The sequence below is a fragment of the Podarcis melisellensis genome, assembly GCF_964234715.1.
Source record: "Podarcis melisellensis genome assembly, chromosome: 17".
Taxonomy (NCBI): domain Eukaryota; kingdom Metazoa; phylum Chordata; class Lepidosauria; order Squamata; family Lacertidae; genus Podarcis; species Podarcis melisellensis.
This window is the reverse complement of record NC_138534.1, coordinates 31,737,992-31,763,536: the sequence shown is the minus strand read 5'-3', so window position 1 is coordinate 31,763,536 and position 25,545 is coordinate 31,737,992. Positions and strand designations below refer to the sequence as shown.

Below are 25,545 nucleotides of genomic sequence, written 5' to 3'. Positions count from 1 at the left end.
GCTCAGCTCAGTTGGATCCTTCCTTGGCACTGGGATCATCACTGTCAGTCTGGGCGGCTTCCAGGGTCCTGGGATTCCCTCTCTAGGACCGCAGTGAGCAGGGCTCGCAATCTAGGGACCGGGGTTCCGGGGTCCAGGAGGCGTGCCAAAGATACCACAGCCTCTGCAATGTATAGGAGAAACATTAGGGTTTGCCAGTGATAACTGGGGTGTACCGTTTGTGTAATATTTTCAGCGACAGCTCCTTTGTAGTAATGGATGTTGTTTTTGTACATGGGCAGGGGGGCAGCAGCCTCCCACCTAAATCATCATTAAAAATCAATACAAATCTGAGGTTCTGCCCCCCCACAAAATTCCTGGCTATGCCCATGTTTTTGTATGGTGCAATGTTCAAAGAATGACTACATTTTGGTTCCCAAATGATTTTGGAAAGTGTGAATTGGGTAGAATCTCCTTTAAATGCCTGCAAAATAACAATTTCTATCCATTCCCTGCCAAACTTGGACTAGGAAGAGTCAGCCATGACGTCTTTTTTAAAAAATAAATTTTTATTAACAATTTAAACATAACAAATTATCAAAACAAACCATCTTCATTATTCCGCCCCCCATTTCCCACCTCCCACCTCCCCAACAAACCCTCCCTCCCTCCCCCCTACTACTTCCCTCAGCTCCTCTCTCTGATTTCTCAACCAATGTTAACTTCTGCATATTATAAAAGCACATCAACAGGACTTCATTAATGTCAGATTCGTTTCTGTTTGTATACACACCGGGGGGGTGGGGGGGTGGGCATTGACAGGGCCAGGGATGTCTTTATCCTATGAAGTGGTCTTCATGCTTTGCTAGGGGGTAATTAGGAATGGCTTAACGACTCCCAACTGGTATGAAGCTGGTTTGAGAAACAAGGTATGAAGCAGGAGTAAAGGTAAAGGGACCCCTGACCATTAGGTCCAGTCACGGACGACTCTGGGGTTGCGGCGCCCATCTCACTTTATTGGTCGAGGGAGCAGGCGTACAGCTTCCGGGTCATGTGGCCAGCATGACTAAGCCACTTCTGGCGAACCAGAGCAGCACATGGAAACGCCGTTTACCTTCCCGCCGGACCGGTGCCTATTTATCTACTTGCACTTGGTGCTTTCGAACTGCTAAGTTGGCAGGAGCAGGGACCGAACAACAGGAGCTCACCCCGTCACAGGGATTCAAACCACCAACCTTCTGATCGGCAAGCCCTAGGCTCTGTGGTTTAACCCACAGCGCCACCCGCATTAGTAGCAGTAGTTCATAACAAAGTATTGCATACGTATGCATTTTGGATAACGTATTTGTGGGAACATGGGTTAAAAGCCCAGCACTGGAATTGCAGTAGTTGCACAGTAAACAGGAGTGTGAACACAACCAAAATTACCCAGCGGGTAGGTGAAATATAGCAAAATGGAGCCAGTATAGTATAGTGCTTAGTGTGACAGAATAGGACCTGGGAGACCAGGGTTCAAATCCCCACTCAGCCATGAAGCTTTCTGGGTGACCTTGGGCCAGTCACTGCATCTCAGCCTAACCTACCTCACAGGGCTGTTGTGGGGATTAAATGAGACGGAGAAATGTATGCCACCTTGAGCTCTGTGTGGTGAGGAAGGTGGGTTAGAGAAATGTAATCAATAATAATAATAATAATAATAATAATAATAATAATGGGATAGATTGCAGTTGCCCTGTCCCAAGATCCTCGAAGGAGGACTGAAAAACCAGTGTGATGAAGAATCTGTAGATAAAACAGCTTCTACCTGGAAAAAAAACTCCACATAAAACTGACAACCGTCTTCCTCAACGAAGCTGTGTCGAGAAAAGCAGAGACTGAGGTGACCCACCCCTCCCTCTACCCATTGGCAGACAGCATTCAGCTGCCTTCTCCCTCTGCCCCTCCCGGCGGCTTGGCTGCCAGTCTAAGATGCGAGCCAAGTTTGGAAACAGGCAGAGACAAGGTCATCTCAGACATCTGGCTCCTAATGTCTTATCATCTCTGCTGGAAGGAGGCAGCCAGAGGAGGTCTCTCACCCCAAAACTCGGTGGAATTCACTTCCAAGCAAACGTATGCAGGGGATCGGATTGCGATGGATATTCCTTTTTAAAATAAATTGTTACAGGAAACCATAACCTTGGTATGAGGGGTGTGGGCACAAGCTGGATCGTGCCTGGCAACCACCACTGGGCCACTGGACAGTGTCTAGTAAGGCTGCTAGTTTTCTTCTAAAGATAGGCAGGGCAGATCTCAGCCTGCAGGTCCAGGCGGGTACTTTTGAAGCAAGGGAAAGGATGCTTCACAAATACACAAACACACAATTCTTGGCTTACAGGTCAAGTGTGGTTAGTGTGCTGCAGCAGTGGCAACTTGAATAAAATATTGGGGGATGGCAGGTAAGCCCTGCATAATTGATCACAAGACCGTTTGTGATCACACACCATTTGAACGGCAATGCCATCAACTGGGGGGGCAGCCCCCTCAAATATTTTATGGGAAGGGGAGCCAAAGGGTCCTTGGCCCTCTAGGAGTTGTCTCCTATGGTGTGCTGGACCTGAAACCTCCACACAGCCACAGAACTTCCTTTGGGTGACTTTGGGCCGGCCAGTGACCTACCTCACAGGGTTGTCGTCAGGAGAGGAACGGAGAGGAGGGGAAAGCAGCACACTCTTTGGAGGAAAGCAGCGAAATGCATGTAAGGGGACATGGCAGAAAGTGAGGAGGAATTAAAGAACCTTTTAATGAGGGTGAAAGAGGAGAGCGCAAAATATGGTCTGAAGCTCAACATCAAAAAAACGAAGATCATGGCCACTGGTCCCATCACCTCCTGGCAAATAGAAGGGGAAGAAATGGAGGCAGTGAGAGATTTTCCCTTCTTGGGCTCCATGATCACTGCAGATGGTGACAGCAGCCACGAAATTAAAAGACGCCTGCTTCTTGAGAGAAAAGCAATGACAAACCTAGACAGCATCCTAAAAAGCAGAGACATCGTCTTGCCAACAAAGGCCCGTATAGTTAAAGCTATGGTTTTCCCAGTAGTGATGTATGGAAGTGAGAGCTGGACCATAAAGAAGGCTGCCAAAGAATTGATGCTTTTGAATTATGGTGCTGGAGGAGACTCTTGAGAGTCCCATGGACTGCAAGAAGATCAAACCTCTCCATTCTGAAGGAAATCAGCCCTGAGTGCTCACTGGAAGGACAGATCCTGAAGCTGAAGCTCCAATACTTTGGCCACCTCATGAGAAGAGTAGACTCCCTGGAAAAGACCCTGATGTTGGGAAAGATGGAGGGCACAAGGAGAAGGGGACAACAGAGGACGAGATGGTTGGACAGTGTTCTCGAAGCTACCAGCATGAGTTTGACCAAACTGCGGGAGGCAGTGGAAGACAGAAGTGCCTGGCGTGCTCTGGTCCAGGGGGTCACAAAGAGTCGGACACGACTAAACAACACCAGTTCCCGAAAATGCGCACACTGCTTCTTCTTGGAGCGCGCCCTGGGAGAAGAAAACCAGACTTATACAACTGGCCTGATTAAATGATTAGACTAGCCATGATCTTCTCCATCACTTGGAGGAGGGGTTTCCAATTCGTGTTGCCTCTGTGGGTCACAAACCCAGCCCTCCTTCCACAACCACCCCCTTCTGGCGACGGTGCCTGTGTGTGTTGTGCGTCCTGACTTCAGGCTGCTGCGCGCCTCGCAGCGGGTCGGTGCCAGCCTCTCTCCCCACCGCCCTCCTCCCCAGGCAGGTGGAGCAGCAGCAGCAGCAGCGGAAGGGGAGGAGAAGAGGACACTGCAACCTACTTGAATAATTGATAGGCTGGGCTGCCGAGCGGGGAGCCAGCAAACGCGGAGGAGCAGCCGGACGCCGGGCTCCCTGCGCCGCCGGAGCCGCCACCCTCGCCCCCCGCCGGAGATGCCAGCGCTGCGCGCAGGTAGGGGGGCTCGGCGCGCCTCTCTCCCGCCGGGCTAATTAGGGAGGGAGATGCGGGCAGTGGCCCCCGGTGGAGGCGGCGCCTTTGGAGAATAAGTCGGGCACGTTCCTGGTGAGCTCCAGGAGCTTAATGGAGCCTCCATCTCCCAGGGCAGTGTACCCTTGAATGCTAATTTGCCGGCACCCCAGTTGCGCGAGCAGCTGTTTGAGTGCTGGGAAACTGTAGGGGGCTGCCAAACTTGGCTGACCTCTGAGCTGCCCTGGGTAACATCCCTTCCCCCCCCCCCCAGCAAAGGTAGAAGGATGGGTGGTAAGTGGACTGGTGGATACTGGTAAGGAGGCTCACAGCCCAGTAGGGTCTGCACCTTCACTTCCCCGACTCATTCTTCCTTTTAGAGCATTACAGGCAGAAGTGCAGCAGGGGCAGGGGCTTACTACTGTTGGGAGCCTGGGCTGTTTGAAAGCTGCACCTGTTGTATTGCTGCCTGATTTTCCGTAACAACAGGCATAAAGTGAAGGAGAGTAGTGCAGGCAAATTTCTGGTACTGGACATGTTGGCTGAGGGAAAGTGGGAGGTAGATGTCCACACAACCGGAGTAGTTAGGCTTGATAGGAGCTGGGACTCAGCCGGTTTTGAGCGCCAGCACCCATCTTCAGCAGTATGGCTCATCAATGCTGGATTTTGGAGATTTTTATTTTTATTTTTAAGTGCCTTTCTGAGCATGTGTAGACTGCCTTTCTCTCATTACTGAGTAGCCCCCAAATATAAAGGGCTGGTTGTGTGGGGGGCCTGAAGGTCAGAGGTCATGACTTCCAGGCAAAATGGAGCCCCTGGCATCTTTCTTCCTGCAAATAGGCACTGCTGGGAAACAGCCTGAGCACAAGTAGGCTGCATACCTGGCAGTTGGCAAGACCTGTTTCACTTCTGCCTGGCTAGAGGTAGAGGTTGCATCTTTGCGGCTCCCTTAATACTGGCGGCAATTCGCAAGAGGCTCTTTGTATATCTGTGCATCTGATAGCGGATATCATCTGTTTGGTATGTGCAATTCGGATCTGCTTCTATTTCCAAACATTAAAAAGAAACAACAGAATCTGCATTTCCGTGGTGCTGGCTGGCGTTTAGCTGCTGCTATGTGGTATTGTGTTTGCATGCGAGAGCGGCTGTATTCCACAGAGAGGTAGCCATGCTAGTCTGTTGCAGCAAAGACAACAAAAGAGTGCCGTGGCATCTTAAAGACCCAACAGATTTATGGTGGCACAAGCTTTTCTGGATGAGAGCCCTCTTCATCAGCTGCATGGTATTGCTATTTCAGTTGGCAGATAATATACATGGGCACAGAGGGGATTCCTACCCCAGTCTCTTATGTCTCTCATCAGACTTGCGGGTGCTTAATGTGACTCATTTCATTGATGGGTGGTGCAGAAGATCAGTCCATGAAATTTGTCTAGACTTCTAGACTGGGAAGTAAGAGGAAAAAGCATGCTCAATTGTCTTTTTAAAGTTTATTTGCTTTTGGCTGTTCGATTCAGAAACAAATTAAAAATTGCAGCAGGGTAAGAGATACGAGAACAAGTCATCCAAAAACTAATCCTGGAGAAATACGTGACATTTTGCAGCTGACAAGTTAAAAAACACACACTACTTTTTCTTGTTTGTTTGAGAAAAAAGCACCACCTTTCCAGCAGAGGTAGGAAACCCTATTCAGTTTCAGAGATAACACAGCGAAACATGTAGAGGGGAATATCTTCCTCTTTACGGCACAGAACGGTGTCTCAAATTGAAAGGAACGTTGCGATAATGTCCATCAAGTACAGCAGAGGGCAGCTGTTGGAACCTTAGCAATGCAAAAGCAGATCTCAGTTTAGAACTGAAACGTAGACCGGTCCCAGTTAAATAATGTACAAGGCTGTGCTAAAATTGTATTAATTCATAACCAGGGTGCTTCTTTAAGAATGTCTACTGAACAAAAAAATCTCTCTGCTGTTAAATTCCAGTTTAGCAGCTGCCAGCTTGGATTCAGGCAAGTAATTTTAAAGAAGGAAATAGGGTTGCTTGGGAGTAAATCCCATTTAATGAAACTGGACTTGCTTCTGAGTAGATACGTACTCTGGGCCTGCTTTCTCCTCCTTGTTCAAGGCAATCTATCCTCAACTGCGCTGTCGGGGGGGGGGGGGGAGAGAGAGGGTGGCTGGTGAAGACCACCTCAGGGTCTGCTCCAGCTGCACTTACTTCTCCTGGGTCACCTACCATCAGTCAACCTGTGGGAAGGATCCTAAATATGCTAAAACTGTTTACTGTGTTTTTAAAATACCGTATGTAATTGTAAGCCACCTTGAATGGATTTATATCCTGAAGGGCAGCATATAAACAGACATAACGATAAACAAACAAGCAAAACAGTTATATAGAATTGCACTGTAAAGTGGTTTTCTGGGCTCAATAGGACAATTAGAGGAGTTGGGTTGCAATTGCTCTTGGAAGGATCCCAAGGACATACTGCAATTTGACATACATTATAGTTGACAAGACACTGATATATTTTCATCTCGGCTGAAGATGAGTTGGGGCACCATTGTGAGAGCAGAATGTAGGACTAGATATGGGCCTTTAATTGATCCAAGAGGACTCTTGCTATGTTCTTCTTTCCAGTTTCAGTTCGCCACAACACTCTCAAGATGCATCTTGGGGTTTTGTTTTGGAAATGTTTCAGATCTGAGGGTCTACAAATGCCCCAGACTACTGCCCCATGGAAGGTGTGCAGGAATACTTGCTTGCCTCCGTGGATACTCTAAAAATTATGAACCACATATATGGATTTATCCATTTTCATCTGAGCTAGATCCAGGTGTGTTTTCTAGTTATCCAACTAGAGAACAGGATTTCAAAATATTGATGAGTTATGGCTTGCTTAATTTTATGAGTCGATGTGCTTAACATTGAGCCCCAAAGCATCAGACCCTCCAAGTGTCCTGTTTTCAAGCGACGTCCCTGATTTAGAGACGCCGTTCCAGTTTATTATAATAGTAATACTTTATTATTTATACCCCGCCCATCTGGCTGGGTTTCCCCAGCCACTCTGGGCGACTCCCAACATAATATTATTATTAATAATAAAGTGATAAAACACCAAACATTAAAAACTTCCCTGCCTTCAAATGTCTTCTAAAAGTCAGATAGTTATTTATTTGCTTGACATCTGATGGAAGGGCAGGCACCACGACCAAGAAGGCCCTCTGCTTGATTTGATCCCGGAATGTCCCACTTTTCCTTAGGATGTCCCTATTTTCATTGGAGAAATGTTGGAGGGTATGAAACATTATTTACTTATAATATCTTGCCTTTCCACCAAATAGTGCTCAAGATGCCTAGGAGCAATATAAATATTCACCCCTAGTTTTTCCATAGTTTACGTTAAGATCATTTTTTTTACAGCAATATCCACCTCAGATGGTTAACCGTTGTTATAGCCTACTCTTGCATAGATGAGAGAGGAGGGACTGCATTGGTTTCCTTAACCATCCGTTGGAGTAGCCTTTCTCAACCTGTGGGTCCACAGATGTTGTTGGACTACAACTCCCATCATCCCAGAGCTCCGGGATGATGGGAGTTGTAGTCCAACAACATCTGGGGGCTCACAGGTTGAGAACTGCTGCGTTGGAGGAAGGAGAGAGCTTGTTATCGCCCAGTGCACCTGTAGTTTCATTTATAGAAAAGGTTAAAAGAAATCGAGCGAGACTGCATTCTTGTTTTACTCCCCAGGTGATTGGCATATTATTTGCTAATAGCCCAGAGGCTGCTTTCTGAATATAGAACCCTTTTTAAAACAGCAACAATTGGCTATCTAGATTGGTTCACAAAAGGCTTCCCTCAACTTTTCCTGAACCATTGTGTCAAAAGCAGCCTTGAAAAATCCCCCAAAGCAGCATACTGTACTGTATAAGGCTGCCTTCTTAATATGAAATGCATTTATTTACTCAAAGTATAATAAGTCCAACATAATTGTTCGAAGCAGAGTACAGTGGTACCTCAGGTTAAGTACTTAATTTGTTCCGGAGATCCGTTCTTAACCTGAAACTGTTCTTAACCTGAAGCACCACTTTAGCTAATGGGGCCTCCTGCTGCTGCTGCTGCGCCGCCAGAGCCCGATTTCTGTTCTCATCCTGAAGCAAAGTTCTTAACCTGAAGCACTATTTCTGGGTTAGCGGAGTCTGTAACCTGAAGCGTATGTAACCTGAGGTACCACTGTACACTAATCTGAAGCTAGAAGACATCAGGGTTGTATCCAATTAGGTAATCCAACTTGTGCAAGGGCTTTTGCTTGTGCAATCGGACTTCCTTTCCTCTGCTTCTTTCGCCGCATCCAATCTGTTCCAGTGGTTCCCTCACTCTCTGGGACGCAGGGAGAGAGGAGCTCATGGATAGGAATTGTCATTGTGAAGGTGGAAGTTCTTGCACTGATGGAATTACCAGGTTGGCTAAAACAGGAGACGTCAAACAATTAGAAATGGGAGTGGAAATTGCCACTATTTGCATATTCATCAGAAATAGAATTTATTCAAGCAAATACAAGAGGTACTTGCTATTGTTGGTTTGAGTCCACAAACATTATAGAAACCACTGTGTTATTTTCTGCATTGTGTTTGACGCTTCCCTTCCATTGAAATGCACTGAAGTCAATTATGTAATTAATCAAGCAAGAAGAATAATGTAGGCTTTACTGGAAGCTGAAACGTAGCAGAACGGGAACAGCGCTGATTGCGATGAAAACAGGACGGCCTGGAAATTACTGCCTCCTCACATCCCTCGATACAACCCCTGTATTGGTCTGAGTCTTTTGACAATTTTGACAACTGATGTTTGGCTTAGAATTTTGCTGTTATGTCAGTCAGGCTAATAGGTCTATAATTAGAGGGCGCAATACAATTATAGTAACCATTGTTGTTTCCAGAAGGAAAGCGAGGGCGGGGGGAGATTACAGAGCATTCTATTTGTTTAACAATAAAATTAACACTAAAAGGGTCCTGACACAAAACAGCCGCACTTGAGCCAACTTTGTAGTGCTTTTGAGGGCTTGCACGGGACATTTATTTTCCCTTTTCCTACCCCCTTGAAATTTTCCTCTGCTGTCCAGTATAGTGCTAAGGGGAACCCAGAGTGGAGAGGATTTCTTAAAGACTTGATGGAGTGTATCCCTGGGGCAGCTGTGTGCTCTTCTTTCTATCTGATCTGATTGCTGGATCTACCAAATATTAGAAGTTTTTGAACTGTCACCTTCAGAATTCAGTGGTTGGCTGCCCCCAACCATCGGGTATTTTCTAAGATTCGTGCAATCTACTTGAAGTTATTTTTTTGCTTTTTAGAAGATCCTTTTCCCCGCCATTACCCAAGTGAGAGATGCATTGTATTCCCAGTCTTCCGCAGACCCCCCCCCCCGCCCCCAGTTTAGGGAAGCCAAGCAAGTGACAACACTTGGAGGAGCGCTCCCACTGAGTTTGGCAAGAGCTGGAGTGTTCCTGCATGCCGGTGGCCGATTGGCTCCCTCCCGCCCTGGGGGAAACCGATTAGCAACGCTTGGAGGAGCACCCTGGCTCCAGCTGAGTCCTGTGAGAACCAGGGTTTGGTGGTGGTGGGAGTGGGGCACAGTGGATGGGGCCAGGAGGCAGCAATTCCCGTTTCTCCTCAGGTGGCAAAATGGTATGGGCTGCCCCTGTAAGTTATCTTTTATGCCAGGCATGTCATAATCCGGCACACGATTAAATCCAGCTTAACAACTTTGGGGTAAAATTGTAAAAAAAAGTTCAGCTACCTCATTCCAAAAAAAGCTCAACAACTTCATGAAATCTGGCCCTTTTTGAAAAAGTTTGGGTACCCCTGTTTAATGCAGTTTGTCCACCATCAATTAGTGTCTCATGAGGAATCTCTCATAAGCCTAAAATACCTAATAATGGAGACATTGTGGGGCTTTTTTTGTTTTTGAAATCCTAAGGACATTTGCTAATGCAGGTAAGTTTCCTTCATATGAGGATATGGTTGCCATATGTCCTCTTTTTCCAGGACACGTCCTCTTTTTCATGGGTAGAGTCGTCATAGTACACGTTGGCAAATGTGTCCTCTTTTTTGCACTCAATATGGCAACCCTAGCAGTGCTAATCTTTAAAGTAGTATCAGCTCTCCAGGAGCAAATTCAAGCCCCTTGAGCCCCCCACCCCCATGATTCCTTCACAGACAACTGTAGAATTTCTACTTTGTCAAAGCAGTCAAATTGTTTCTTTCTAGGTCCCAGCCAAATTTGGGAGTCATGGTCTCTGCAGCAATTAGTAACCAGCCATCAGTGCCCTCTGAAGAATCATCATTGGCTATTTACTAAACAAAAACTTAGAGAAAAAGATCATGGCATCTCATTTGACAGGCATGGTGATAAAATTACCCCTCATTGTTTTCTAGATTGCCTCTTCATTCATATTTGTTGTTATTTTAATATGTATAAAAGGACAAATTCTGTTCTTTCCACTTAACTGGATTTCTCATCTGCATTTCTGTAATTTTCCATTCTTTCTGCAGGAACATTATGTAGGAGTAATTTCCACTGAAATTACTGGGATATTCTACTTATAAGGGCTTAGGTTATGTAAACTGAAGTGACAGTGCGGAATGGCAAGATATATGGATCTGCACATCGCAGCACTTGACAGCACTGTGAGCCAATAAATTTCTGGTTCAGATCTCACTTGGGGGTCTTAAAAGGTCCACTGTTTTATGCCTGTGCCCCCCACCCCCGGGGAGATTGAATATTTATTTATTTTATAGATTCCCACCACCACCACAATCTTCAAATCAAATTATTTTCAGGGCAGCATTATGAAAATAACCACTTGGAGAATTAGTTTTCCCTCACAGCATGTCGGCTTGAGGTAAGCTTATGCATTACTTCATTTTCAACAGGGCTGAACCAAAAGATTTTGCTGTCTGAAACGAAAGAACAAGATGGCATCCCCTTCTATTCCGTGTAACACCATCAGGATTGATAGCTGTCTTACTTTTGCCCTTGTGATGGGATAGCATCCTCCACTGTACTGAGGCAGCGGACTAGTTTAGGGGATACTGGCTAGACGACCCAGCGCATACGACTCTATTCACCAACATGTTGTTGCTGCTGCCTACCTATAGACCCTTTTATTATTTTGGAAGAGGGTCATCATGGTTTTGGACTCCTAAAGACCCTGTGGAAATTGTGCAAGACTTGTCTCCCTATCTTTTGCACATTAGAAGGCAACGGAAATTCTATTGATTCCCATCTGTCCGGATGTTTCTCATCCAATATCTTAAATTACCACTTTGTTTAATATTTAATCCAGAATGTCCTGCTGTTGCTGTGGTATCTTGTGGACCATTCTTGTTCTAATGAGATCTTACTCATTCTCGTTGGCAGAGGAAAATAAAGTTCACATAGTTCTCTTGCTGCTAAATGACTACTATAAATTTAATTGGTGGTGACTCTGTTTTAATTATCGGTATTTGCTCATTTTACTTTTTGCAATGACATGGCTCATAGCAATAAAGCTGAGGCAGTGAAACAGGGAAAAAATACCTCAAAGGGATTTTATCATCAAGCAGTAGGACCGAGATTCAAGAAGCAACTCCTCTTGCAACAACCCTATGCTCACTTAACCTGGGAGTAAGCCTCATTGACCATAGTGGGACTTATTTCTGAATAAACATGCATTATGAGAGAGGAAAAAGGGAAAGGCTGCAGAACCATTCACAAGAGGCTGAAGAGAAGTGAATTGATATGTGTCAGGCTTGTTAATAAGGCTTCATTGATATACCAATCCCTGATTCCCCCTTCAGCAGCGCACAGACTATTTTCATACCTGGACTGAGGAGTTCAAAGAGATCAAACTGTTACTAAGGGCTTTTGATGTTCCTTCTGATAAATGAGCAGGGAAAAGTAGCAATCAACCAATCAATAAAATTCTAACAAATTTCAGTAGAAAAACTATGGGGGAAACTCTAGTTCTCAATGGCCCCATTCACACATAACTTAGCCATTATTTTAACATGATATGTTCAACAAACCACAAGTCTTCTCATATACGAACAAAGAAGCCATGGTTTGTTTCTCCAAACCTTGCTTTGTTTTCCAGCTTCTCTTGACTCGCGGTTTTGTAACCTGAAGAGCACTTGAGGTGGGGTGGCTAGCTATAAACAAACCATGGTTAAACAAGATTGTTGAGTTAGACCATAAACCATGGTTAAAACACGTCATGATCCTTACCAGCAACAAACCATAAGCTTATTGTGGTTTCACATAAAATAAACCATGGTTAGTATGCTAGGCAGAATAGGTAGTCATAGTTGAGCTAAAGACACTATGGCTTAGCATTACGTATAAACCAGGGAACTGAGGTAATGAACCAGGGGTTGCCAATATTTTTGGCCCCTTGAGTGAATTTGAAAGTTTGAGAGACCATTGTGGGCAGTTTCTCTTCAGGTAGCTTCTCCCTCCCCCTCAACAGACAAAAGAGAGAATATGTTTCATGTGCACATGCACACACTATTTTTCTATGGGGGCTGGCTAAATGTTGGATCCAGCAGAATTAAAACAAATTTGCATGGGGTCCACCAAAAACCACCATCAAATCAAAACTTGTTTCAGCAGACTGCAGAGTTAAAAAATCACAGATCTGATGCTTGTGAGCACCACAGAAACATTAATCCCAGCCAGGCATGAATCCTGCTTGATCTGCATTACTTTACATATTTTGACTGAAAAAATCGCTAAAAATAATAATTACAAAGCACATCTTTGGACACAGGTCATTTGATGGTGGTTCTGAGGGGAAAATAGTGAGGATCTGTAAGGATCCATATTTGTGTACGATGGCATTGTTGGTAAACACCAGATCTGCAATTTGATGGCTCAGGTACCAGAGACAGGTGTGATCTGCATTTCAATGGTGGTTGAAGTGGAAGGGCAAGGGGGTAAGTGTTAAGTTGTGGGTGAACATATCAGAGGACACAGCGATTCTTCAAACAGCTCTTGTTTATTCACAGGCCAGAACAGAACTGAACTGAAGGGTTCAGTCAGCCTGCTTATATAGAGCTCCAGTACAACGTAACTGTAACAATTTCCTAAAACTATCCAATCACTGAACGTCACTTTCGATCCCTTATTTGCATAACTATCTACAGTATCCCCCTGCTGGCCCAGGGTGAGAACTTCAGTACATAACAATAAACACTATGAAAAAAATGTGATGCCAAGGGGATCTGTTTTGCTAGATTTGACTTGTGTGTATTTATGTCTGCTTACACACTTTCTCTCCCCCCCCTCCACATTTCATATTCTCTCTCCTGATTCCTGTGGCACCTCACTTTCTCCCCTCTGCTCCTCCTCACTGCTATTTTTCTTCTCTCTGCCTCCCTGATCACTCTGTTTCCCCTCCTGCCCTCTCAGTTGCTCCACTTTCTGCTCAGCTATTCAAGTACTGAAATGATCCTTGAACAACACAGAGCTGAAAGCGGAATGGGAGCAGCATCACACTTCCTCCTTCCCCTCTACGTTCTTTTCGAGAGAGAAATGTACTGTATCTATAACCACCTCAGGACAAAGCCGGCGGTGGATAAGGACTGGCTTGCAAGGGAGGCAGGCGCACTCAGAGGCTTCATGCGCCCCTGAGAAATTGTGAGGTTCCCCGGGTTATTTGCAGTGAGGAGGGGATGTGTTATAAATGTGCTTTAAATAAATGGTGTGCACACAACTGTAATCGCTGAAGGTTACTCTCCTAAGACCAGTGCTTTTCTTCTAAAAAAAAAAGTTTCAGGGTACTCTAATTCTGACTCAAGAAAATCACCATTTTATAGTTCAGATCGGGGAAAACAAATACAGTAAATGGGCAAGAGTACAAAGATTCACAAGATGTTTAGGGGTATGCGTACCCCCAGAAAAAGCACTGCCTAAGACTATTTGTTCCTCCATATAAAAGAAATAACCACCACCCCATCATTTAGAAAACTTGCATGTTAAGTTTTCTTCAATAACAGCAGTTGTTTTGGTTCCTCCCAATTAACCAAAATGGTCAAAGGCCTGGAAACGATGCCTAATGAGGAACGGCTAAGGGAGCTGGGCATGTTTAGCCTGGAGAAGAGGAGGTTAAGGGGTGATATGATAGCCATGTTCAAATATATAAAAGGATGTCACATAGAGGAGGGAGAAAGGTTGTTTTCTGCTGCTCCAGAGAAGCGGACACGGAGCAATGGATCCAAACTACAAGAAAGAAGATTCCACCTAAACATTAGGAAGAACTTCCTGACAGTAAGAGCTGTTTGACAGTGGAATTTGCTGCCCAGGAGTGTGGTGGAGTCTCCTTCTTTGGAGGTCTTTAAGCAGAGGCTTGACAACCATATGTCAGGAGTGCTCTGATGATGTTTCCTGCTTGGCAGGGGGTTGGACTCGATGGCCCTTGTGGTCTCTTCCAACTCTATGATACTATGATTCTAAGTTTTCAGCCCAGTTTTATTATTATTTTTATTACTCCAGTAAGATTATTTGATATACAATCAACCAAGGTAACTTTCTGGGCTATGTCACATGAATGGGTGTAGGAGGCTGTATTTACAGGTGGCACCAGTCAGATGGGTGGTGTATAAATAAAATTATTATTATTATTATTATTATTATTATTATTATTATTATTATTATTATCCCTGGAGGGCAGGAGCAGACCCAGAAGATGGTGTTAGGAAGACTACCAGTTTGTTTTGTCTTTGGCCTATGCAGTACTGCAGTTTTAACCTTGTCCTCTGTGCTGCTCAATGTCTGCATTAAACTGCTGAATAGTGAAGTTATACCGAGATTGGGCATAGTCTTCTACGTGGATCTCCTGGTGATCTGGCTCGTTTTCTTCTGCCATAATAAAGACAGACAACTAAATTGTTTCCTGCTCGTTCCTTGCTCTGCAGGCCCATGCTCCTCTTTCCTCTGTCTCCCTCCTTGCCAAAACTTCCCTTTTGTAACATCATGCTACAAACCACTATAGTATTGCTGTTCAAACAACAGCCCTCGACATACAATTATAAGCATGATGATTTTTCATGGAGATCTGGATTTCCCCTGCCGAAGAGATTCTAAGTTTTCGGTTTTACTTCTCATTTTCCTCTTCAAAATATCCGCCTCCTTCATTTCTTGCTTTCCCTCTCTCACCTTCTTCCTTGGTTGTTCTCTAGCCCTCCTGACAACCTGCCGTGTCTCCCCAGGAGTTTCCTGCCCTTGCGCTGTGTAGATCCAGCCCTAACTGTGAGCTGTTCTTATTTTTGTCATTTGAAGTGCGTCTCAGGAGAGCAAAGGAAATAGCAGTTTAGATTTGGAGGATTTTTTTTTGCTTTAAGGCAAGGGGAATAGTGGTTTGGGGACAAATCCTGTAGCCTCTGGAGACAGGGTGGCGAGTTTATGCTGGCATAGAAAGAGACGCCTGTGCTCAGGAGGCCAAACAACCCACAGTTGGCAGAGAGACGAGGATGTTTTCTCGGAAACGTAGCTTTACCTTTGGAGTCTGTGAAGGGTATGTACCTATACAGGTTCTGGCTCACCCTGTTGCATGTCCTTCCTGCTGCATCTTCCAGGAAAAGAAGGGCGCTGGATTTATTTTGCATTTACAAAAATTTGGGGGAACTTCCAGAAGAATGAGGGGTCCCTCAAGCCTTTTGGGAAGGGGAATGAGCTGGATTGCTCTCTCCTTCCAACATGCAACGCCTAAATCTTCAGGTCTTCCTTTTCCCCCTCTTTCTCCCCTTCCTCTCGGTTTTCGAAAATATGTCTTGTTGTACGCAGTGTGTTTCCAAAGACAGGGAAACAGCTGAGCCTGCATTTCTCACAAGACGTTTGCTTTCAGAGCAGAAAAGGGAAGGCTCCATAGACCTGCAGCTGAAAATCACATCTGGAGAATAGTCCTATCGGTACCATGGTATTCTGTGGAACGTGAAATGCTAAATATGGCTGGAATTTCATAGGACTTGGGCAGGCCTGTCGCCAGAAATATTTCAGTGAGGGGGCCTAATGGTAAACTGGGAGAAAGGAGCGTTAATGTAGAGCAGCCAGTATCTAGAAACAAGTATGGTCAAAGTTATTTTGATGTGGATGTAGTAAAATTAAATGGTTATAAAGTCTAAATATATAAGTACTTCATGTTTGACAGTAATCCCAGTGTTGGTTTGCTCTCTTAGCAGCCAGAATATTGGGAACTGAGAGCAATTTTATTCCTTACTGAGCAACTAAGAGTGCATACACAAGGTATTTTTGAAGCACATTTTCCTCCTCAAAGAGTTCTGAGCACTGTAGTTTGTTCAAGGTGTTGGAAATTGTAACTCTGTGAGAGGTAGATTACAGTGCCCATATTTCTTAGAGGAGGAAAATGAGCTTCAAATGTGCTTTAAAGGTGCAGTATACTGTAGATAAATTTTGCCTACACATTTCACCCATATATTAGCATAAGGAAAAGAATCACATTTCTTTCTCCACCTTCATGAAATAGGAATATTCTGGGGGAGGGCCTGGAATATCTCTGAATTCCCACAGGCCTCTTGTGGTTACAAACCTGGATTTTGGTTTATAATAAGGATATCTGGAGTCTGCGAGTCACGGGACTGTATTGTGGCTAAGGTTGCGAACTGTGACGCAATTCAAATATCACTTTAACCACAAACTCAGGAAGGGGAACCTATGACCTTCCAGATGTTATCGGAGCACAACTACCATAATTCCTGTCGATTTGCCATGCTGGCTTTGTCTGATGGGTAACATCTTGAGAGCCACAAGTCCTATCCACACACTACCAACTTAATAGCATTTTAAAACCACTTTAATAGCATTTTTAAACCACATGGCTTATCCTCAAAGAGTCCTGGGAACTGTCCTTTAGTAAGATGCTGGGAATTATATCTGTCCTAATTCCCAGGATTCCATAGGAAGAATCATGATTAGCATGGCTATATGCTATTGCTCAGCCTTGCAGCTATATAAGAAGGTGATAACTTTAAATAATGTGTGTGATGCACTTTGAACACTGTAAAAGTGTCATAAAATGTTTATTATATATTGTTATATAAGGCTGCCAATTAGATATACCAACCAGTAAAACTGCATTCTGGCAGTTATCACAAATACTTAAAGACTTGAGAAGCTAGTATATACTTTAGAGGTAGTACAACAAGATTTTCTTTTCTATTCTATTTCTATTGGCTCTTTCCATTATTTACTCTGATCATTCCATGCATCAAGGCTCCACCTCCTAGCCCACCTTGGCTCCAGGGCTCCAGTAATGGTTCAAATCCAAGCTAGCAACTTTAAAAAGAACTGCAATAGATTTAGAGCTTGCCTTTGGGATTTGTACCTGGGTGACTTTTAGTTGTCCAGCTGTTTTGGTTTGATTTCCCAGATGTTTTAAAATCCACATTGCAAAGCAAGCAAGCAATGAGCAACTTAATTTGCATAAGACCCTAATTATTAACCCATGTAAATGAATTGTGATTATGTGTGCAATTTTCCCTGTGCTTATTTGTTTGGGAGGAATGTTCAGGTTCTTTCAGGAAATCCTCTAAGTGAGTTTACTGGAAGCAGTAATTACCCCTTGCTGTGCTGCCTCTATATTACCGTCTTTCAGTATTACCATCATCAGTGAGAAACAGATGTTGAAGGGAAAACTGATTTCTACCTCTGCATTGTGCTTCTATTAATGTAGAGAGATTCTCAGAATATCTCAGCTGCAGTTTGGTCACTTAAGACCAAACAGAATGTATGTTACACTGAGTCTCAGAGTCAACCAGTCCCTAAAATGGTAATGGTACCAAAAGTGGGAAGTTGTGCATCCTGGCATTCTCTGCGCAGACGAGTCGCACTCAGATACTGTACAGGTCTTATAAAACTGGATGAGTTCTCTCATTGTTTTGGTAAATGGCCTCCAAGGGTATTCCCCAGCTACCGCTAATGTTTATTGCCCAAGGAGTTTGTAACTCGCTATTTACTGTCATGTGACTTCTGGGATCGGTATAATTTATTTTACATGGCATTCCTTATGCCTCTGCTTCTTGTTAAAATTTAGAAAGACTCTGCTATTGTATGGCTAATCAAGTAAGATAATTTATGTCGTAAAAACTCTTGGGGTCCTGCAAACACATCTTACTCATTCATATACAGTGGTAACTTGGTTCTCAAACACCTTGGTACTAAAATAACTTGGAACCCAAACACTGCAAATCCAGAAGTGTGTTTCGGTTTGCGAACTTTTTTCGGAAGCAGAACGTGCTCTGATTTGAGTGCGACGTTGAGGTCTGTCTGTTTTTGCTATTTATTTTGCGTTTTTGTTTTTGCAGCTACTGATTGTGTGACTGCAGTACATTGTTTATTGTTTTCATTTTATAGATCAATGGTCTCGTTAGATAGTAAAATTCATGTTAAATTGCTGTTTTAGGGGTTGTTTTTAAAAGTCTGGAACCGATTAATCCATTTTGCATTGCTTTCTATGGGAAAGTGCGCCTTGGTTTTGGAACACTTTGGTTTTGGAACGGACTTCTGGAACGGATTACATTTGAGAACCAAGGTACCACTGTAGATGCGTATAGATACATACACACATACACACACGTAGTGAACCGTTAGGCTAACAGCAGGTCACCAAAAGAACTATATGCTATGGAAGTCTGTTGACTTAATTCTCTTTTGGGAATTGTTCCAAGCCTGTTTTTCTTTCACAGAACTCACATCTTCCCTTTGTAAAACCTACCGGTGTGATTTCTAGGATTTTTCCTTTATTTAGCAAAGCAGAACAACACTTGTAGTTCAGGTTTATTCTAATACTCGGCTGTAACCAGGCATGAAGAAGGGATCAAGAATTAGCTGAGCCAAGTCAAAGTGATGGAAGACCGGGAGAGGTGTTTGTGTGGAGTCCTATTTGGACATAACAAGGAAACTGCAGTGGAACCACCGAAGGGGTAGAAGGAATAGCATGTGGCAGCTTGGCTGCCAGTACTAAAATGGAAAGTGGGATGCAGCAGTAGGCTGGAGGGAATTTTACAAGTAAAAGCATGGAAGTAGGATCACTTAGGATTCACTGTGAACACTGTCCTAGAGGATTTCTAGGTTAGCATTAAAAAACAACAACTTGATTCACTGGGCAGATAAGTCTGGTACTGTTTTCTGTCCGGAGTTTCTGGCATATTTCTCAGTTATCGTTGAGATTTGGGGGTTTGGTCTTGAACCCATTGTCAGCTGCGATATTTTCTTGGAAATATAATATGATGATCATTCTCCACTGATTTTGAGAGTGTGGGCCAAGGGTCTTATGAAGTGCAAGCATAACAATTCTTAGGCTTGTAAGTAAAGGTGGGTGTCAACATCTGGGAGGGATAGAGGATCTGCCTGCCACACTGGAGATTTTATGGTGCTCCGATTAGAGTTCTCTCCTTTTCATGCAGGAGGACTGATGAGGCAGAGCGCTGCATCAGTGACACCTTAGATTCACCTGTGCAGGATCCTCAGGCTACCCTTAATCCAGCTGTTCAAAATAAGGTAAGAGGCTGCAGAATCCTTCTTTTCTTTAAAAAAAACTAGAATCCTTGCATTCAGGTATTCAGTGAGTAAGGGTGTGGACTGAATCAGCTCTCTCAACCAACTGGTGTGCACATAGTCCTGGCCAGGGCCGGCCCGCCCATTTGGTGAGGTAAGGCAGTTGCCTTACACAGCAGATCTTGCCTCCAGTGAGTGTGCTCCTCACCACCTCTGCCACTGCCTCATCTCCACCCACCAATGTCTGCTCCTCTACAGCCTCCTTTTACTCCCCCACCACCTTTGTGGGGAGGTCTGTGGAGCAAGACGTAGGGAGCTGTGGAGGAAGAGGTGGCGGCGGTAGGTGGAGTGGCATTTTCTGTTTTGCCTGAAGTGGCAAAACGTTCTGAGCCAGCCCTGGTCCTGACTGTTGAATTGGACTGGTGAATTGCACAAAAACCACTGTTTAATTGGTGCAGGTCTCCTACAGCTAGGGATATACAGAGAATCCCTTTTCAATACATGTGTGGCCCCTGGTTAGATCACAATAAGTAGCAAAGGTTGTGCTTTTAGATGGGAAAACTTCTAGACTGGTATGGAAACTCTTCCTCAGCTTAACAGATAAATTACTATCTGAATAATAAAGGTGATACTGATGAATTGCTTTTTTAAAAAGTGAAAGATTCATAAATCACAAGACCTTAGAATATGTGAGTACTATTTTTCCAGTCTGGTTTCTGAATAATTAGAGTTTATGCAATAGTTTTTCTTTCATGCCTATTTCTGTAACAGTGAAGATCAGGAAGTATTTATTTTAACATCAGTGATGAGAAAGTCTCAATCTTATGAAGAGCCTCGCAGATTCAAGTTTTGGGGCATGTGTAAAGGTCAAAATATTAAGCATCATATAATTTCACAAAGAATAAAAGTCTCATCATTTACAGAGATCTCGATCAAAATTTGTGACCTTGAAAATTCATTTCTTATTTCCTGTCATTTCTCATTTCTCACAGGCAGTGGATTTGTTTGAAATGATTGAAAAAATGCAGGTATGGTTTGCTTATTCCATCAAGTTTCAGCTTTCTTAGTGCTGACTCACCTTCCATGCATTAAATCTGCTGTGAGATTGTACCTCCATTGCAACACTGCTGTCGTGTAAAAACCTGCTGTCTCTTATTCCAGTCCTGTCCTGTCCCACCCCCCACCCCCAGTTCTACAGCACCTTCTGCTAACCAGTCTTGTTTACCTCCATTCAGAAAATGTATTTATCTCTTCCCCTTGTTATAAGAAAAAACTGCTCCTTTTCCCTTATGGGGTATCCAAGAGCCCATATAGAGTCCTTAAGTGGGTTCCCTATTGGTAGGAGAAAATAACAGAGGCCATCCAGAGTATAATGCGAAGCAAAGTGGCTAGTAAGCCTGATCTTTATTAACTGTTGCAACAGGGTCCCCACTCACCACACGCAGGAGGGAGGAGAGAACCTAGAACAATGAATGGTGCATAAGCCCTTATATAGACTTTTGAAATTGCCCACCCTGTAGCCCAAGACCACCCCCCTAAACATCATACATACATCACAGAAGGAGGCAGTCTACAGCAGAAGTCCTGTCTGCCAGGATACTTGATATCGGCCACTGATGGCTTTACCTGCGCAGCCCGGCCATTCTTTTGTGATGGCAAATATTTTAGTTCCTGAATCCAGGTCAAAGGCTCCCCCTATTCATACACAAATACGCCCTTAAGACAGGATTTGTAAGCAAAAGGCAATGGGGAGCCTTTCCCATTTCCTTTCTCCTAACAGAGAAATTGTTGTTGTTGTTGTTTAGTTGTTTAGTCGTGTCCGACTCTTTGTGGCCCCATGGACCAGAGCAAGCCAGGCACTCCTGTCTTCCACTGACTCCCGCAGTTTGGTCAGGCTCATGTTTGTAGCTTCGAGAACAGAGAAATATTTGAGGTCAATTTGGGAGAGTCAAAATGACTTCAGGATTGCTCTCCTGTACTATGTCAGACACGTGGCTTATATACTTATATATGTGTTTGCCTTGTATATTTATGAACATTTCATTTATATTTGACACCTAAGAATTCTTACCACACCTTGCTCCTGCTTGTTACAAATGGGGTGGGTTTCTTTCCGCTGAGCTTCTGTTAGCTAACGTTCATTTGCAGCCAAGGATGTATACACTTAACCACACGATTCCAGGGATGAAATATTTCGTAGGAGTGCCTTGGCATCCCTGCTCTGCCCCACCCCTGGCTGGAGGCTAAGTTCCTATTGCCAGTTGGCTCAGAAACTGCAACACAGGCAATAACTAAAAATGGCACTCTGCAGCCTATATGATTTGTTGATTGCGTCAGAGAACCAGCAGCGCCAAACTGCTGGTGGTGAGGCAAGAGCTGGCAATTATCTAGTTGCTAGGTGCCGGAGGGCGAATGCACAGTAGCTCTAACGTAAGGAACATGTGAAGCGAAATCCCCCTTCTCTGCCACCTGCCGTGCCTGCTTGTGTTTTCTTCTCTGTGTTGTCACTATCTGCGCCTGTTTGTGCTAGCAAAGCGAACTCAGCATTCTCTCATTATGCCGTGTTAACTTTCTCTCTTTTTATTATTTAACAGAACTTGCATTCTGCTTAATTGCAAAACAAAAATCCCAACAGCATCTGAGCAACAGATAGATAGAAAGATATAGTTAAAAAGATCAAGGTTAAAACGATGGTGTGTTAGAAGCTAAAATTACAGATTAAAACACATAGCAGTTTTACATGTCTGGGTAAAGGTAAAGGGACCCCTGACCATTAGGTCCATTCATGACCAACTCTGGGGTTGTGGCACTCCTCTCGCTTTATTGGCCGAGGGAGCCGGCGTACAGCTTCCGGGTCATGTGGCCAGCATGACTAAGCCACTTCTGGTGAACCAGAGCAGCGCATGGAAATGCCATTTACCTTCCTGCCAGAGTGGTACCTATTTATCTACTTGCACTTTGACGTGCTTTTGAACTGCTAGGTGGGCAGGAGCAGGGACTGAGCAACGGGAGCTCACCCCGACACGGGGATTCGAACCGCCGACCTTCTGATCGGCAAGTCCTAGGCTCTGTGGTTTAACCCACAGCGCCACCTGCGTCCCACATGTCTGGGTACGCTCATGTAATTAAAAGAGTTTTTATCAGAAAAATGTACTGCAAAGGTGTTTGCTACCTTGATAATTGGGTGAACACACCTTACTTTTTAATCTTAAACTCTCAAGTCTAAGAGGAGGAAAGGAAATGGAGTAACCAGGTAGGATTGGAAAACTACCCTGATGCCTGTCTAGGTGTCTTGAATGGAAACAGATGGGAAACACCTGTCTGTATGGATGCCTCTATATACAGCAAGGCTTTAGCTTTACGTTTGGACTGTGCAGAACATGGATTGATTCTGACACCTGGATGAGAGGGGAACATTTGGGAGCAGTTTTGGTTGCAAAACATCATGCTCTTTCCCTTTCCTAAAGCAATGGATCTCAGCCAGAATAAGACAGAATGAGGTGTAGGGGCTCCATTCTCCCACTGCTTACAGTATTTTAGACTATATGATGTGATTATTTCCCAGATTCACCTGTATTTCTGATTACTGTAGTTTACTCCTTCTACACACTGACTGACTATTGTTATGTAAATGGTGAAATGGGCTTGTGTGTCCTAGGTGTGTATGCCAAAGGCACAAATCCTTTTGCTTTGCAAATAAGGGAGTTGTTTGTTCAGTTTGTGTTAATGATATTCTGCAGTTAATTATTATGAAAAAGTAGCAACAACAGGTATGCTGGCTGTTCTCTTTTTGCAATTTAACCTTGACTATATCCAGGAGTAGGACTTAAAACTTTGTTGAGAATCTTGCTCTCAGCTGCAGAAATCTGAATTTGTGTTGCAAGCAGGATATTGGCATCAGGTGGAGGGGAAAGGGGAAAGGAGAGAGATACTGGGCTGTGCAGTTTCACTCTGCCTTTTTCTCTGTCTAGAAAAGTCGTTTGGATGAGCAAAGGTGTTCACTTCCAGCTCCACTCAAGGTCAGTTCAGCTCTGCAATTATACGACTGAACCCTCCAACGGAATTTTAGTACTAAAAATGACAACTGTAAGAGCCGATCCTCACATTGTCTTTATAATGCATGGTATAAAAAGCTGTTTCCCAACGTTCAGAGAGGGATCAATGAGGCCCAGATAGGGCTATGCATGTATGATCAAGCTGGGAATCAGTGACATGACAGCAGGGGTGTGGTGCGCTTTGCTCCCAGCTGAATTGCAGCTTTGAGTGTGTCCCTGTATCAATGAATGGCAGCCTTCCACTTATGTAGGTTTCAACTGTGGAACTAATAAGGGACTAGGAGGTGAGCAGTGGCGTAGCGTGGGGGTGCAGGGGGGGCCGGCCACACCGGGCGCAACATCTGGGGGAGGCGCGCTCGCACTCGCAGCTCTCTGCCCCTACCTGGCTCACTCACTCTCTCTCACTGCAGTGCTGGCTGTGCAAATCCGATCCGAGCCGCCGGGTCGCCGTCCACTGTGGAGGGGGTGGGTGCCAGGCGTGCGGTGTGGAGAGAGAGCGAGGGACTATCTGGGGGAGGGACAGTGGAGCGGCCGCCCAGCGCAGCGCTGAGCGCGGGAGAGAACCGCACCAGACCAGACCAGGCAGCAGCAAGAAGAAGCTGGCAGCGGCGGCAGGTTAGGGGTTGGGGGTGCAAATTACTTGCCTTGCCCCGGGTGCTGACAACCCACGCTACGCCGCTGGAGGTGAGCCAAACTAATGTAACAAATATATATGAAAGAGATGGGAATTGCAAGGATGGGGAAGAGCTAATGCCAGAGGGATTTCATGAGGAAAACAGGGAGCTGGGGGAATAGTCATAATCTATATACCGTATTTTTCGTCCCATAGGGCGTACCTAGTTTTTTTGGGGGGGGAATAAAGAAAAAGAAAGTTACCCCTCTGGCTCTCCAGGCTTCAGCGAAAGCCTGCATTCGCCCCATAGGACGCACACATATTTCCCCTTCATTTTTGGAGGGGAAAAAGTGTGTCTTATAGGGCGAAAAATACGGTATATACTGTATTATCCACAAATGCATATAGTTTGGGTGGAAGAACTGGGAGGCCCAATTATTATCCTTATTTTGACTCAGGAGGCAGGGATGCATGTGATAGGATGTTGGAAGCCTATGCATTTCTTTGCAATTTGCATAATCCCCAGCTCCTCACCCCCATATGACCTCTTTGGGTTTTCAGAGAGAAGAGGAGTACATCCCATACCCAAGCATCCATGAGGTGAGTCACAGCAAAACCAACCAAGATTTGAGTTCAAATTCGTTTTTTAAAAAAATGAGGTTGGCTCACGTACGCCCTCAAATTGTGGATCAGGTGTTAGTTTGAACTGACAGCACTTAATGTCTCCACGCCTTCATTTGTCTTTGTATTAAGAGTTATTAGGAGACTCCCTATTCCTTTTGATTCCTGAGTTCCCTGGGAAGAGGGATTGGTTGTTAAGCCACTCTAGGAATTGTAGCTCTGAGTGAGGAATAGAAGAAGAGGAGTTTGGCTTTGATATCCCGCTTTATCACTACCCTAAAGAGTCTCAAAGCGGCTAACATTCTCCTTTCCCTTCCTCCCCCACAACAAACACTCTGTGAGGTGAGTTCAGAGAAGTGTTACTAGCCCAAGGTGACCCAGCAGCTGCATGTGGAGGAGCGGGGAAGCGAACCCGGTTCACCAGATTACAAGTCCACTGCTCTTAACCACTACACCACACTAGGGGTCTCCTAACAATTTGCAACATCCTTAATGGAACTGCAGTTCTCAGGATTCTACAGGGGAAGCCATATAACTGTTTAAAGTCGTATGTTACTGCTTTAAATGTATAGTGTATAGTGTAGGTGGCAGCTGTGACTGGATACCATTTTTTAAACGGCTTCACCAGTTCCTGTCATTTCCCGCCTGAACCTGTCCTTCTATTAAGATCAATATTTGATTTGCTTCTCTGGGTGCTCGTGCCATGTTTTTGATGACAGGGGAAAGCTTATTTTCTGTAGTACACTC

At 44.5% G+C, this 25,545-nt stretch overlaps 1 protein-coding gene across 7 annotated transcripts in view; it reads left to right on the top strand.

Moving 5' to 3' along the window:
* The first annotated feature begins 3,676 nt into the window (after positions 1-3,676).
* The window catches only part of LOC309359835 (rap1 GTPase-activating protein 1-like), a 46,551-nt gene continuing 24,682 nt past the window's right edge, over positions 3,677-25,545 (top strand). For 3 of the 7 annotated variants that reach the window (XM_081894042.1, XM_081894043.1, XM_081894039.1), the window contains exons 1-5: positions 15,290-15,511; positions 19,419-19,512; positions 20,502-20,537; positions 23,481-23,528; positions 24,739-24,777. In XM_081894042.1, coding sequence (XP_081750168.1) covers positions 15,468-15,511; positions 19,419-19,512; positions 20,502-20,537; positions 23,481-23,528; positions 24,739-24,777 — 261 coding nt within the window. In that variant the 5' untranslated portion in view covers positions 15,290-15,467. Of the gene's footprint in view, positions 3,951-15,287; positions 15,512-19,418; positions 19,513-20,501; positions 20,538-23,480; positions 23,529-24,738; positions 24,778-25,545 lie in introns of those variants that run through there. The other 4 variants (XM_081894040.1, XM_081894038.1, XM_081894037.1 and 1 more) reach the window with 4 other exon arrangements.